Source organism: Silurus meridionalis, chromosome 5 (genome assembly GCF_014805685.1).
Source record: "Silurus meridionalis isolate SWU-2019-XX chromosome 5, ASM1480568v1, whole genome shotgun sequence".
Taxonomy (NCBI): Eukaryota; Metazoa; Chordata; class Actinopteri; order Siluriformes; family Siluridae; genus Silurus; species Silurus meridionalis.
In genome coordinates, this window is record NC_060888.1 from 15,796,610 (window position 1) to 15,812,675 (window position 16,066).

Below are 16,066 nucleotides of genomic sequence, written 5' to 3' on the forward strand. Positions count from 1 at the left end.
TGCTGCAGAGATCAGCATTTGCTTTTTGCTCTCTTGCAGGCAGAAGCATGTTTTGCAATGATTAGTTTGCCATATAGTTAATTTTCAATACCATTCAGGCCTCCATTCAAATTCTTCAACTGCAATGGACGCAACCTCGCTACCTCGGGTTTGCAGAGTAAGCCTATTTTACACCAGAATCGATGCTGTGCATCCACTCCGCTTTATGTCTTACACTGCTCCAAACAGATACACAGGTGCAGGTTCATAACTATTATTAAAAACCACTCCTCCCTCTGAGGAAGTGAAGAATGCATGTAAGGGAAACCAGTACAGGAATTGAGAGCAAACATTTAACAAATGAGACCTCCTTGTTCCCTCAAGTGTGTTTTAAACGTGTCTGTTTGAATTCAGATCTACCGGTAGAGACCAGTGATTACACACAAAATGATCCTTAATTAAAACATTTGTGTTTTGCTTTATTTCTGCCGAAACACCAATCATTAAGTTTTTAGTTTTTCAAGCAAGACAGTTTCTAAATCAGCTTTTATTACAATTTGTATTTTGGGGAGAGGGGTAAGCTCATATTGTAGGCTCATATTGTAGGCTTTCATTACACACTACAAAAAAATTATAATCTTCGGCATAGATTGTGTACCCTAGACTACGGTTCTACTCTTTATCTCTTTTAGATGGTAGGATGAATCAATTAAGGTGGTATTAGGATTGGAAAATCTTAAGTGTCAGGTGAATGGCATACTGTAGACAAGTCTTATTGGATAATAATAAGTATGCAGTAGTGAAAAGGGCAAATGATTATAGTCAATTCTTGAACAATTCCTGGACTCCTTACAAGTCAGAATGAGCGAAGGTGGGGTTTTTCTTCTGGTCTCATAACTAATGATCATGGTACAAGGTCACAGGCTGGAAATAACAGTCTGCACTTCTATTGTTTTCTAGTAAAATTTAAAAGTAATCTTCAACTATATATACTGTATACCTGTGTGTGTGTGTGTGTGTGTGTGTGTGTGTGTGTGTGTGTGTGTGTGTGTGTGTGTTAACGCAGTAAAAAACGTGTATAGAGATTGTGTTCAATAATTTAGATTCCCTTGTGTATGTATCTATTTGTGTGTGTGTGTGTGTGTGTGTGTGTGTGTGTGAGAGAGAGAGAGAGAGAGAGAGAGAGAGAGAGATGGGGGTAAGAGAGTTGGAAGCTGGTCTTTTGTCTTCTTAATGATGTATGGAGACTTTCAGCTCAATGATAAGTTACAAACACCAGCTCTGCAGTGAAGGTGCAGGACGCAAACAAGAGGAAAAATGAGTGGATAAGCAGATAAAGCAGAGAAAAGGAAATTGTGCAACACCAGCTAACTGCCCGCCTTCTGCATACAGCTGTTTTGCTGCAGTGAGCTCTTCCTTGCATGACACACGCGCTTGTTCTGTGTCCTCTGCAGTGCTTGTCCCATTTTGCCGTTGCAACAGCCGGTATTTTGCAGTCTTTCAGTCTTCCTGCAGGGTGTGTTATCAGGTTTATTGAAGTGTTGTGTCATTTTTTAGCTCTCAAGCTTGCCGATCAGCTTGCCACAGTTTCTGTTTGTTTTCGTCTCATTTTGCTTTTGTTTGGGCTGTGCTTTCTTTTCCCCATACTGCTTATCGTTTTAGCCATTCATTGATAAACTGATGTTTGTGCCCTGTGTTGCCTTAACATTCTCTTTTTTTTCTTCCATCCTGTCTCAATGTTATGCTTTAAAATTCCATCTCAGCTGACACCATTCCCACATTTGTTACAGTCTTGTGTGCCTTGTGTTTGTTTGTGCGTCTGTCTGTCTTCATTGAATGGTTTGCTGTCGTCATGCGCTCACTGCCTGCTAACCCGACCACAGCCTGCAGCGCGTCCTCTGAAGCGCAACCTGCAGTCAACCCCTGACCTGGTACTTTTGACCTCTCAACTTTCTTTTGTTTTCTTTATTTTTTTCCTGTTGATATTTTTTCCGCTATCAAATGCTCATTGTACTCATTCAAGCATTAATATCAAAGGTATCATCATTCACTGTGATCACACAAACACGGTTCAGACAATTACGCAGTATTTGGCTTGCACAATAAATTATTTATGTTGTTGTAGTGCAGTCTGCTGGTACACTTTCACCTTATTATGAAAGAAAAAATGATGACTTCTATTTCATGTTCCAGTAAATTTACAACTGGAGCAGAGAGAATTTTGTCACTGGACAAAATGGTATTCTACAACCAATAAAATAAAATGTTTGTTTGTTTGGTTTAGTACATATACACCGACCAAGCATATTATTACATTATAACATTATGACCGGTAAAGTAAATAACACTGATTATCTCTTAATCATGTCACCTGTTATTGAGTGGGATAAATTAGGCAGCGAATTAACATTTTGTCCTTAAAGTTGATGTGTTAGAAGCAGGAGAAATGAGCAAGGATAGGGATTTGAGCTTTCACATGGGCCTAGACGATTGAGTCAGAGCATCTCCAAAACTACAGCTCTTGTGGGCTGTTCCCGATCATGGGTGGCCAAGGCTTGGTGATGCACATGGGGAGCAAAGGCTGGCCCGTGTTGTCCGATCTAATGAGCTACTGTAGCTCAAATTGCTCAAGAGGTTATTGCTGTTAATGCTTGATGGGTCAGAACTGTTTTGGCAGCAAAAGGGGGACCAACACAATATTAGGCAGGTGATCATAATGCTATGCCTGATCTGTGGTCCTAATGTTATGCCTGGTTGGGGGATCTTGCTTTGGTGAATGTAATAACCTGAAGTAAAGTGTTTTGGTTTAGTATCATATTGCATGCATAATGCAGAAGCTTTGGATGTGTGCTTGCCATGCTGTAGTGCTATGCTTTTTTCAGCGTAATGTCTTCAATATGCAGATTGCAGTCATGCAATTTACAATAAGTAGCCACATGGTCTAGGGCTATATATAGCTCTGGATGTAAACTACTAATGGACAGACTCTGAGTGTTTAAACAAAAAAAAATGATCACTATTCACTGGTTTGTTCTAATAACCTGATAATGACCTGGCCTTAGTTTTTTATTTTAGTTTTTTAGAATTTCTGGCTTCCCCCTTCTCTCTATCCTCTGTCACATTTTCTCTTAATTTCTAAGGCCCTGCCTCCAGGCAGCATGCAGCAGCTACCAAAGAGGCCCACCCTGGAGAAGAGTAATGGCGCTGCGGCCGTCTTTAACCCCAGCATGTTCCACTACCAGCAGGCTCTGGCCAGCATGCAGCTGCAGCAGCCGACCTTCATCCCCACAGGTAAGTCCCGGCTGTTATTCACTCCATCCACTCCATACACACCCTCTTTAATTTTTGTACACAACAAAGCTCAGCCACAAGAAGCCAGACTTAAATAATATTGAGCCCAGATCTTTCACTGCTTGCCCTCTCTCTACATTACACGGTAGCTAGATACTCTGCACACATGTCATGCTAATTGATCCACCATAACATACAAAGGCTTTGCCACTGATCTAGTGCCACATCACATTATTTACTTGAGTACAGCTGCTGCAATGCACTGCATAAATCCATCATTAATATTATCCATTCGTATAAGGTAAGTAGATGGGTATGTTACTTTTGCAATACTTAGAATTTGATCATATTTTTTAAAGAACAACAAATCACTATTCAGGTACTGTATATCCAGGTTATCTGTTTTCTCTATGTAGTGTGATTTAGGACTTGTTTATTAAATGATTTTTTTAATGTATTAACCAATTTTAGAGTGATCCACTCTCAAAAGCATCTCTGCTTTTTTTTTTGCCTGTGTCATGTGTCACATCTGTGTTGTCTGTATGGCTTGTAATCACCGACACAGCCTTTAATGTCACACTAACTTTGTTGTTTGGTCTCGTCTTTTACTCCTTCACCACCCAACCCCCACATCCACCACCAACCCCCTGCGCTGGGTTCTCTGTGCATGGTGCACCAGGTTCCCTGCTCTGCATGACTCCATCTGGAGGCATTGGTAGGTCCCTTGTGAGTCACTTCTGCTCCACAGGTTCTCATAGAGCAGAGCTGAGGCTCTGTGGCAGAAGAGAGAGAGAGAGAGACCCAAAAACAGCTAAATCAATACGATGCAAAAATGTGCCAGGAACCTGCCTGAAGTCTAATAAGCAGTGAATAATTTCATAATTTGGAGTTGAAATTAAAAAAGAGAGTAGGTATGACATTTTAAAAAAAAAGGCATCATTTTATTTAACCATGTGTTTAGATATATGTTTTTGACACAGTACTTTAAATACAGGTTGGCTCATAGGTTGAATAGATTTGAATAAATAAATAATAAACAAATAAATAGATAAATATAAAGAAACTTAAATTATATATTTTTTTAGCCAGACACTAGAGTCCCAGGCCTGTGATGTCTGCCACATTATTTGCCACATATCTGCTTGCTTTTCCTCTCCTTGTTTGCTGGTTTATTTTTGTTCTCTGTTAAGCTACTCAGTTCATTTGTGTACGTGTGCTCAAGTATGAAAGTGATGGAGCCACAAAGCTAGCTAGACCAAAGTAAGGCCTTATTCCTAATCCACTAAGAGCGGTTCCTGTTTGTTTTTCTTTGTGCTCCTTTTTTTCTTCCTCCTACTCCTCCTCCTCTCCTCTTCGTCATCTCCCCTTTAAATCTTTGTAGGGCTTTTCAAACCGCCCGGCCCATTGGCAGAGGGCCGCTGGGAGAGGCGGGATTGGAGCAGCTGCCGACCCCCCCACAGCCGCTACCTGTCAGGGCATGGACAGACTGGTGAGGGTAGAGCCCAGGCCCCCCTCCCCTCCCTTTCCAATAAACACACACATACAAACACCTCAGCTATACACTGATCATAAGGATGACGTCTAGGTCAATGCCCTTAGGCCAAATCAGACTGTCATACGTCCACATATGGTCTGAGAGAACAATTCACTCAAAAGTCTGCCTAATCCTAAAGCTCAGCTATCTCTCCCAAACAAGAATCAAAGAGTTTAATCAGCATTCCCACATATGTGTGTATGCGAGGGGAATTGTGTGTCTGTATCATGTACGGCGCTGTTGCTGTTCGTGTATCACGCTGTATTAGTTTGCTCTCCACCATATATGACTCTTCATACATAAAGAGAGGAACAGGGTCACATTTCCTATGTGTGCCATTTACACACTCATACATCAGTAGGAAAGTAGCTGTTCTTTTAATAGGCTGAATATCAGGTTTATATGTAAATATTAATATGCAAAAAACAAAAAGGAAATATGTTCTCAGATTTTCTCTGGAATGCATTTTATGTGTAGGCTACATTCTCCGCTGTTTATGTCTATTTTATTTTAGTTTTGCTTTTTTCCAACACATTGTCCAGCTCCATCAAAATACAATTATCAGATATATCTGTCTGATCGGATTGTATGACTTTGATGACTTATTTTAAGTGCACAGCTGCAGTACAATAAGTATTGAGCTTAGTTATATTAAGTTGGTAACACTTTATAATAATTTTCAACTTATTTTAGCAACATTTAACAAACAATAAATTATTATATTACTGGTAAATAGTAAATAATTGGTAAATAGTTTTATTTATTTAAAAATAAATATGATTTTTAGACATTACTTTTTTTCCCCAATTCATCACAAAATTCTACATGATTATCGATTAATTATATCCTGTTAATTGAAAAACCTCAAAGCCTATAATCTAATATTTATTTTCACATGCTAAACTATGTATTAAATATTATGTAATCTTTCATTTTTTTGCATTAATCTGATACAAATCATATGCTCCAAGCATACACATCTACTTGCAACTAATGCATAACAGCAAAACGACCTGTGCATAATGTATTGTTTATTTCTCTCGCGGAAAAGGCACTGAGGAAGAAAACCGATTAAATATGAATGAGACTGTGGTCCATGGCAAGTTCAAAACATCTTGTTTGAACGAAACATTGGATCAAAAATCACTTGATAACTTAAGTAACCTTAGCTTTAGTCTCTCCATCCATAACTCAGAGAGTGTATGATATCATTTGTACAGTTTTCTGGCCACAAGCTTCACTGTGTCAAAGGTGACAGTCTGGATTTTCTTTAAATCTGGCCAAATAGAACATTATTGTTTTTTTAAATAGGCAGTATTAAGTTAAAATGTTAATTCCATGGTTGGTGATCTGCTCAGCCAGGATCATAAACAGCACGGTCTAATAATGAAATAATTAATGTAATTGGTCAAATGTTCCGGCAGAAGACTGAAACTAAACAAAAAAAAACATCTTAAGTGTTATCGCTATTGTTGATAAAATATCTATTAATGTTAATAGGAGACATAAACATTTTCAAATAGCCCATAACAAGTATACAATGCATGTAAATAAATTAAACCTAATAAATTATTTATTGAATTGTTATTTTACGAATGCATCTGATTTTATGTTATAAAGTGTTACCTATACGTTTAACTTGCATGTACTTGGGTGAAAATCATCTTGGCAGTACATAAATGCTACTTGCCATGACTGTTCCACCTCTTCCTCTGGCATATAATGTCATGGTACTCATAACATTCCTCCTCCCCTCCACCTCCCCCCTCTCCCTTGTTTCTTGTCTGACTCGCCTGAAAAAAGTTCCCATGATGCACGGTGCCACCACTTCCACTGTTTCGTCGGCTACGACCCCAGTCACCAATGTTCCTTTTGCCGAATCAGCTGCCTCCAATCAGGTTTGCCCCTTCATTTTGGCCTCTTCTCTTTTCAGCTGTACGGCATCCAGCACTGGTCCACAGACACTATAGAACTTATCAGGAAACTTGTGTTAGTGCTAAAGATTGAATTCTAAGTGAAATCTAAGATACCCCTAGGTGTGAATGAGTGCACCCACGTGTGCATGTGGATCGGCATCCCATCCATGATACCCGCCTAGTGCTTATTGTTCCTGCGATCGGCTGTCGATGCACCACGGGCCTGACCAGAATAAAGCAGTTAATGAAGATGAATGAATGTGTAAATGAATGATGATCCTCACAGAACTTATGTGACACAACCGAGAGCAAAGTCATTTTCTCATTATAATGAGCTTCTGTTTTTCTGAGATTGTGATCTGTTTAACATGGGAGCTCTGGCCCTAGGCAACCCACCTGAGCTAGCTGTTTGTGCTAGTTAAACCCAGCAGGAATTAAACTCTCTGTGGACCAGTGCGGAGCCTCTGTGTAGCCCTGTGTCACCATGTCTCTGTGTGTATTCACCTTGCCTTTTCAAATGTCTCCACTCTATGTTGGCACACAGCATCTTCTGTGTAGTTAAAACATTATAGTGTCCATATTCATTCTTTCTCTTTCTCTCTTCTTCTACCTTTTTTTTTCTTTTCAGAGTTAGCTTCTGAGTTTAATCAGTGACAACTGTTTGTAGCAATGTTGCTAGCTGGTGTAACTCTCACAGGGCCAGATGTACTAAGCTGTTTACACTGATTTTGACATGCTGCATGAAAAAAAAAAAAACATAACACTTTATATATGAAACAGGTCTATGATCCAAAACACGTGTGTCATACACACAGAAATATGTGAAGTGTGGCTGATTACGTAATTGGTTTCACTTTAGGTGATTATTAGTGGTCAGATTTTGGTGTCATTTTGTCAACAGCGTGTGTGTTTGTTCAAGAAATATATAGACTGATCAGCCATAGCTTTACAACCTCTGCCATGTGAAGTTAACAACATTGAATATCTGATTACAGTAGTTGGATAGAGCAAGTGAATAGTCAGTTGTCAAAATGTATGCATTGGAAGCAGGAAAAAAGGAGACTTTGAAAGGGCCAGATTGTAGTATCCAGACGACAGGGTCAGAGCATCTCCAAAACAGCAGGACTTGTGCTATGTTTTCATTATGCAGAGGTTAGTACCTACCAAAATTCGTTCATGGGAAGACAAGTGATAGAATCAGTGGTTGCTCAAGGTTTAGCTGATGTGTGTCAGGAGCAAAAGCTAACTCTTCTGTACAGATCCCACATTAGAGCTATTGTAGCACAGTATTGAAGTATGAAATGTTAATACTGGTTATGATATAATGCTGGTGTTCGCATCACTTACCTGGGCAACAAATGGGATAAATGCAACCTGGCAGAGGCAGTGTGATGCTCAGATGTTCTTTTGAGTATCTTTGGGTCCTGAATTTTAGATCTTAGTTTGACACGTAAATTTTTGCAGATCAGTGGTCTTTTTTTGGCAGGATAATTCTCCCTGCCACACTGCAGAAATTGTTCAGAATTGGTTTTGAGGACAAAGAATTCAGGGTGTTACCTCCAAATGTCCCAGATCTCAGTCTAATCAAGCGTCTATGGGATGTGCTGGACAAACAAGTCTGAGCCATGGAGGTCCCACCTCACAACTTACAGCACTTAAAATATCTGCTGCTAATGTCTTTGTGTCGAATACCAAAGCATACCTCCAGAGGTCATATGGAAAGAAATACTCAGACAATCATGCAGGTGTTTCAGTACCGCTTTTCAGTTGGTTTTCAGTTTAGACGATTTAGTGTTTAAACTCTGACAGCAAGTATATTCAGTTCTCTAATGATAACATACATTATCACATATAACGTACATGTACATACATCTGGCCCTAGGTCCCAGAAGTGACCCAGAAATATTGTAGCGGTGTGTCTGGGATTTTGCTTCGAGTCCCAGTTGTACAATTTGCAGCCATTGTCAGGGTTTATTCCCAGTGTTGCTGTTGCACTAATCAAGAGGGGATGCACAGCAAGTTCTCCATCTCGGTGTAAGCACTGTTTGGCTGCATCACCAAGTGCTTGACCTTCTCCAGCACACTCCAGGCTGTTGATATTGTTGATCTACAGCACAGCCACATTATTATTTATAATAATAATAATCATTTTGTCTAATTTGTTGGTAGCAGCTAATTTGGAGTTTCTTTTCATTTTAATTCTGTGTGTAAATAAAATTCTCTGGTATGATATTTTACCAAATCACAATTAAAAAAGTATCTAGGTACGGCATTGAACTGAAGAAAAGCCTTAATCATTTCCTGTGTTATTGGTTTCTAACATACCTTGTTGGAAGTGTATATATATATATATATATATATATATATATATATATATATATATATATATATATATATATATATAGTTTAGGATATTTTACATCCTTCTGTTTTTACAGATACTGTTGTTAGACTTTAGTTTGTGGTAATTCAAAGCTAGCCTAACGTCACTTCTTATCCTTGTTTGCATTTGCATATTCTGTGAAACCTGTACCACATCTATTTCTCAACACTCTGTCTTTTATTTTTATTTTTTCCCCTCTCTTTCTTCCTCTTATATCCTTGTCATTCAGTAGACCCCGCCGAGGTACTGACTGCTGACCCTGTCGACCTCCACTGCATTCCTGTGGAAACACACCTCTGTCCAATCCCCAAACTGCTGGTGGCGGCGCCGGTGGGCCTGAACTCAGTAAGCCTCGGCCGCAATCTCAGTTAACACACCACTATCGCCATCCCCAACTCCAACCACACCATAGAGACATGAATGCAAACAAACGTGTGCCTAATCAGCGTGTCCTGCAAGGACAACCCTTTCATCCTCTTTATTTGATGCCCCACATCAACAAAAAGTCAACAAAAAGAGGTTTGTTGATGCTAAAACAGGCAATATTTAAGCTAGGACCTTCAACTGTTTAAGGAAGTGTGCCATGATGCAAGGAGACTTAGAAGCATGCAGATGCTGAAACTGAGCGCTCCTTTGAATTCACAGCCATACAAAGTACACAGATTTGTAGACATGCACACACATGTACACACACACACACACACACACACACACACACACACATACACACACAAAGCTGAGAACAGTGCATCCTCCTCAAATGAGGTCTCAGACTTGGATTATTCGAGTACGAGTAGTAAAGCTGAGGCTTGATGTCACCTGACAGCACACCTGATTTTGCAAAGGCTTGTGTTGATAGCGCAAGAATGTAATGTGCACAATGCTTAGGTCAGAGATGAGTGTTTAAGAGCTTTTTGAAAGCACTTTTTCAAACTTTTCTTTCAATTATACAGACATTGAAGTTGTTGTGTTTTTTTTTTTAATTACAGACATTTACACATTACTGTCCAAACAATTAACAACAAAAAAAAGAAACGTGACCGGCAAGTAAAATGTTTTCAAAATGTGAATTAGCCTCGTCCCTCAAGCCACTGACTGAAACGTGGATATCCTTTAAAAGCAAGCAAGGCATTCATATTCTCATCCTGTTAATAAGTAAAGCTCTTTATTTAAGTTTAATTCTAACAAGCTGCAATTGGTTGATTAGAGGCACATCACGGGTTTTGTTAGGTTAGGTAGATCCCTGTGCGAATACCCCTTATTTCTTAATGCAATCCTGCTTGAAGCTTAAATGTCTGTGTACTCGCATGCCTTACTATGCATGACGATGTACACTTATCTGCAGAGTCTGATTACAGCCCCATAGCCAGTGCAACACAGGAGGTTTAATAGATGACTAGCTCAGGATGAGTCTGATCACCATACTGTGATAGGCAGTGCCAGCATAGCAGCTGTGGTCGTCAATTGGAGCGGCGCCATTTCAAAGCCCAACTGTTCCTCTGTAGCCAGCAACCCCGGAGCGCATTACTCATCTCCTATAACCTAGTGCTTTTTTCCACCTCCTCATTTCCATAATACACTGATCTGTAGGTTTACTTGCTTTACCAGAGGCATTGTGATATATTAGAGTCTGCCACTGTCTCTGCTTTAGTCTTTCTTTATAGCATGGACATTCCCTGCCAAAATCCATGGCCCAGTCCCTCCTACTGTGTGACAGTCTGTTTGTCTGTGCTTATTGCTTAGCCCTGTTTGTTACATCTCACAGTAACACGAGATCTTGGAACTGTCCATGCTGCGATATTCACAGTGTGACAGCAACCAAAGCTACACTTCTGGAGTTTCATAGAAGCCGTTTTTTATTTTTTATTTTTTTCTGAGCTAATGTGCACGAGTCTTAACGATATACACAGTGTAAGGCGCAAATCTAATTAGGAAACCACTGAATGTAGTCAAATGCTCCCTGAATAAATCACTGTGGGAATCGGAGAGAAATAAATACGTTCACTCACACAGAATCCTGATGTTTATGGTAATCCTGTAAAACTGTCCTGCAATTGCAGCAGTACACTTTTAAAGTGCACTGCTTTGTGTGCCAATGACTCCCAGAGCTGGGTCACTCTGTGCCAATCAGTGGTATAAAAAAAAATAATAATAAAGGATTAGAGTTATTACATGTCAAGGCCCAAATGCAGACTGATTGAAAATGTTATTTCCCCTACAGCTAATGCAATCATTAATGCTGTGCTTTCATTCAGGCTTACAATCTTTCCTAATTTCCTACCCTCATACCGCTGTACCATATGATTAGCGCTCCTGTAGCGTACTTACGTGCAGACTAAAGGTCATTTACGATCTGATCTACCATGAAACCTTTTATAAGCTTTAATTGGAGTCGACACTTGTTGTAAAAGAGCAAATACAGTGATGTAAGATAAAGCACCAGCCGAGGCCTGCGACATTTCTGTCATATTTTTTTTTTTTTTTTTTAATTTTTACTTTTTTTTTACTTCACAGCTCAATGATTTCATCATAATTATTTCTATGTATTACATTTGTGAAATGTGTGTCAATTTTATCCAGCTTACAGATTCCCACCACTTATTGTGTCCTTATGTTCAAAAGTCAACAGACTCTAAAAAAAAAAAAAAGAAAGAAGGCAAGGCAAGGCAAAGCTGACTGTCGGCCATACGAGCAGTTCGTTTTACATTTGTGCTAAAAGCTGTAATTCTGCAGGAGATAAGTGGCGAGGTGTAGAGGCTGGGGATCAGCTTTAGCCGGGTTACTGATGGACCTCACATACAAACATTGCCAGGAAAGGGCCTTATATACATTTGAATGTGACATTTAGGAAAAGAAGAATGTCAGTTAAAGCTGGAGGATGCCTGTCTCACCTTTCTCCTCCTCAACAAACCACAACATATTTCAACATATCAAGGGAGTAAAAATCTCCTGATGCCATTCACTGTTGATGTACTATAAAGACAAGATTCTAAGAGAATTGTCAAGGACCTTGTTGCTGTCGTAGTTACATGAAAACAGCTGTGCTGTTTTGTCCGGATAGCCACACTGAGGAATTTCGTTGGTCAAACACTGCACCTATTTAAACAAAATATATATATAGGACCTCTTTGGAAATAGTTTATTTGGAAAGTTTTATTTTGTGTAGAGAAGACTCTCCAGGCCGAGCGCTCAGGGCCTGTTTTTCTAAGCATAAATTAAGTTCGAACTGATTGTCGATTTTAATTCTCATTGACATTTAGTCTTCAAGTCTTGGGAAACCGGCCAAAAAAAAAAGTTATGCTTTATAACAATGATATCAAATAACAAACTAAGCATGAACTGCTCAAATTCAATAGCGTGAACTGAGGTAAAATGCAAAATCAACAAGACAATATACTGTGTTATTGGAGTTTCTGTGTTGTACACAATTTATAAAAATGTTACGGTGTGGGTGTGTGTAAATTGTTGGCCGTTCAGTTGTTTAGGAGTATACTATGCTGTTGATTTGTATAATGGATTATTTCTTGTAGTTGGGTGAGTCTCATTGCCTAGCCAAGGTATAGATCTTTCTCTCTCTCTCTCTCTCTCTCTCTCTCTCTCTCTCTCTCTCTCTCACTTTTTTCTCTCATATCAAGAATTATGCCTTCTCCAACTGCTATCCAGCTGGAATTAACAGAGTACTTGATTAAGGAAAAAAAATGCCTCATTTGGGGCTTTAGCATTTTAAGAACACACTTTTTAAGAAGTGCGTATTCATGTGTAATGTAGTTAGATAATCTTATATGTACATATTACTATTGCATCCTTGTTATAGTTTTGGTCACCATTAAGGTCATGTGGCCTTTGTCATTTTTAATGGTACTCTTATTTTAGCTGTTTATCCACATGTTAAGTAAATTTATTGTGAGTTTTTACATTCTGAAAAATGAACACGTTTTAGTTACCTTGATTGATGATTTCCTATCAGTTACTTCTTCGACAGCATAAACTCTCATTGCATGGAAATGGAAATAATCTGAGTAATCTGAAACATAGTTTGTGTAGTTAGTAGTAAATAATAAAAAAAAATATCTCTCTATATAAATATTAATCTATATATACATTTGTATTACAATGATCAGTTCATTGTAACTTGATAGTAAGTTGTTGCTATGGCAACAAAACTACAACATGGCTACCTTTGTGAATCTTAATTGTGAAATTTTTTCACACATCAATTGAATTCATGTACAAGGTTAACTTATTCTAAAAGGGAATGTGTCGATATCTTACCTTGGATTAAGAAATGATGCCTATTTTGTATAAAGAAAAAAAAAAGATTCCTTAAGTCCAAAGTCCATTTGGAGATGTCATGTTATTATTATAATTTTTTTTTTTTTTAATGATTTCTTAATTATCTAAGGGGGTAGTTGTCTGCCTGAAGTCTGATGAGTCAGTGTTGAATCTTTAGAATGGACCTGTTGGATTATTAGGTAAAAGATGGGTAGAATTGATAACCTCTATTGACTGAAAGAGATATTCTGGTGCAAATTATTCACTTTAGGTGGGGAATTATCTTTATTTCTTCTTTTTTTTTTTTTTTAAGGGCTGTCTGGACTGGTAGACACCAGAAAGGATCTTGCAGATAGACTTGTTTTGATGACGGGTGCTTGACTCTTTAACTCGATGATGTCAGGAGCAGAACGAGATGTAGAGTGTAGTAAGCTAGAACTTGAACCTCCTGGTAATGTCTCATTTCTCTCCCTTGCTCTTTAGCCAGCCTTTTAGCCCAGCTGTGCTGGGACCTGCTGTGCCCCCCATCAGTGTACGAATGTGTGTCCTTCACCTCGTTTGCACTTATGTACATAAATGAGTGAAAATATTCAGAATTTATTTTGAATATGCATAGATGAATACAAATATATAGACATATATATATTGAAGAAAAAAAAACCTGTTCAAATGAAATGACTGTATTCGTTTGGAATACAGGTTAACATCTGTCCTTTTACTAGGTTGTTCAAGAAACATGAGGGATTTGTTTGTATGTTCTTTTTTGCTAATGCCCTTGTTCTCACCATGAGCATGTTGTTGCTTGCTGAAAAAAAATGATGAAAAATGAAAAGATGCTTTATAGTTTGTCATAGTTTACAAAAGAAAAAGCATATAACACTGAGCACTGAGGCTGTTTATATCTGATCCTAAACTGTGTTGGTGGTGTTTGGAAAGAAGCATGGCCCCTGAAATGTATGCAGATGATACTTTGCATCCAAGAAACCAAAGAAATAGCTTGCTTATCTTTCTCTTTTTTTTCTTTTTTTTTTTTTTTTGGTTTATTTTTGTGAATTGCCTGTTTAGTGCCACAATTCTGCTATTATTAATTATTATTCTTATTATTATTTACCATGGATCTGAAAAAAAGGATTCAAAATATATCTGCTTGGGCTTTTGCTCATGTGACAGCTGTAATGGTGAAGTTCTGCCCCCTGCAGATGTCAAACGGAATAACAGACAGCGACAGGCTTTTTTTCCTGCCTGTAAGAAGGGCTGACCATCTAAATACAGGAAACACCACCATCATCAAGGTCAGATTACAGCAGGAAAGCATTGCAACTGGTTATATGGAGTTTGTTACATTTCTGTATTTGGTTTTCCTCTCAGTGTTCAAACACTCACACATTCCCTCAGCCCCCCCCCAAAAAAAACCTGATCGATAATTCTATCTTGGTGCATTTTCTTCAAGACAAATCCTATTAACACATAGCAAAAACCTGGAGATATCTTGTACATTCTGTAGTCCACAGTTGCTTTGGAAGCCAAGAATTTTGTTGCCATGGCACTTGTCCTAGTAGTGAGGGAGAGACCGAGTCTTTGTCAGTTCTTGCATATCGATGCACCTTTGGACCACATTCACATGGTCCCAAACCTGACTATAAAATGGACTCAGCACAGGGTTTGATATCTTAAGTCCTGATTTACATGTAGAAATATGAATGCAATCAAAAAAAGAACACTTTTCACCACTTTTGAAAAATAAAAAACAACAACAATTAACACCCTTCTGCTGTCCACCTTACTGTGCCTGGACATTCTGTGAAGACAGTGCTTATTTTTTCTTTCTTCCTCAATTATTTTATTTTTTAACCAAGAGAATCCATCACCTGTATTTAATCGCCTCCTATTTAAGTCTGTGTGGAAATCGATGTTGACGGTATTTACATATAAAATGTATGTATAGGATTAAGTTCATATTTATGTTGTAAAATGCTATGGATGTAAATGTAAATGCAGTCTCTTGGAGATTTGAGGTTTTCTCCCTTTAAGGGCCGTCAGTCAGGTGTAGATTTCATCGCTGAATAAAAGTGCTTTCAAGCCGAAGCAGTTTATAGAATGTCCACCTTGTTTCGAAGCCATATGTTGTTGATTCCTTTTTCCCCCACTGTAGGACAAGATCTAATTGAATGCCCTGACTCTTTATATGAAATGCTTCTCTTTCTATTTAGCGTGTTGTACTTGTATGTGCTGAAAATAAAAAAAAGAAATAATTGTGCTTATTGCCAATCCCTTTTATGATTATAGTAATGTATAGAAAATATACATACTTATATGATCTGTTCTTTTTGTTTGACATTTTAATAAAGCACTTCAATGGAAAGCCCAGGGTGTGTATTTTGTGTTTTGGGAAAAAAAAAACCATTTTTTAACACAAACTGGTGAGATCATGTATCATAAAATGTTCACTTAATTATAGAAAAGGTTTTTGGGTTTGATCATTGATTTTTTTTTATGCCATACACCATTTATCCTCAGGATCCTTTCACTGTAGTTTGAAACGGCCTTTCAAAAGTAAGCAACAAATATCCACATGCCTTTATTAGGTTTAAAACAAACTCCTTGTTTGGTTTGGTGACAGAAATTATTCAGCAGATTCCCTGAAATCCAGGAGTTCTTGTTCACTTAATTGTATAATACGTTTTTGGGTTT

At 38.3% G+C, this 16,066-nt stretch overlaps 1 protein-coding gene across 19 annotated transcripts in view; it reads left to right on the forward strand.

The window, feature by feature from the left end:
• The window catches only part of mbnl3 (muscleblind-like splicing regulator 3), a 41,948-nt gene extending 26,211 nt beyond the window's left edge, over positions 1 to 15,737 (forward strand). For 9 of the 19 annotated variants that reach the window (XM_046850474.1, XM_046850478.1, XM_046850473.1 and 6 more), the window contains 5 exons: positions 1,863 to 1,910; positions 3,120 to 3,270; positions 3,950 to 3,985; positions 4,652 to 4,759; positions 9,336 to 15,737. In XM_046850474.1, the coding sequence (XP_046706430.1) occupies positions 1,863 to 1,910; positions 3,120 to 3,270; positions 3,950 to 3,985; positions 4,652 to 4,759; positions 9,336 to 9,475 (483 nt within the window). In that variant the 3' untranslated portion in view covers positions 9,476 to 15,737. Of the gene's footprint in view, positions 1 to 1,862; positions 1,911 to 3,119; positions 3,271 to 3,949; positions 3,986 to 4,651; positions 4,760 to 6,607; positions 6,703 to 9,332 lie in introns of all 19 variants that reach the window. The other 10 variants (XR_006925951.1, XR_006925950.1, XM_046850484.1 and 7 more) reach the window with 10 other exon arrangements.
• The last annotated feature ends 329 nt before the right edge of the window (positions 15,738 to 16,066 follow it).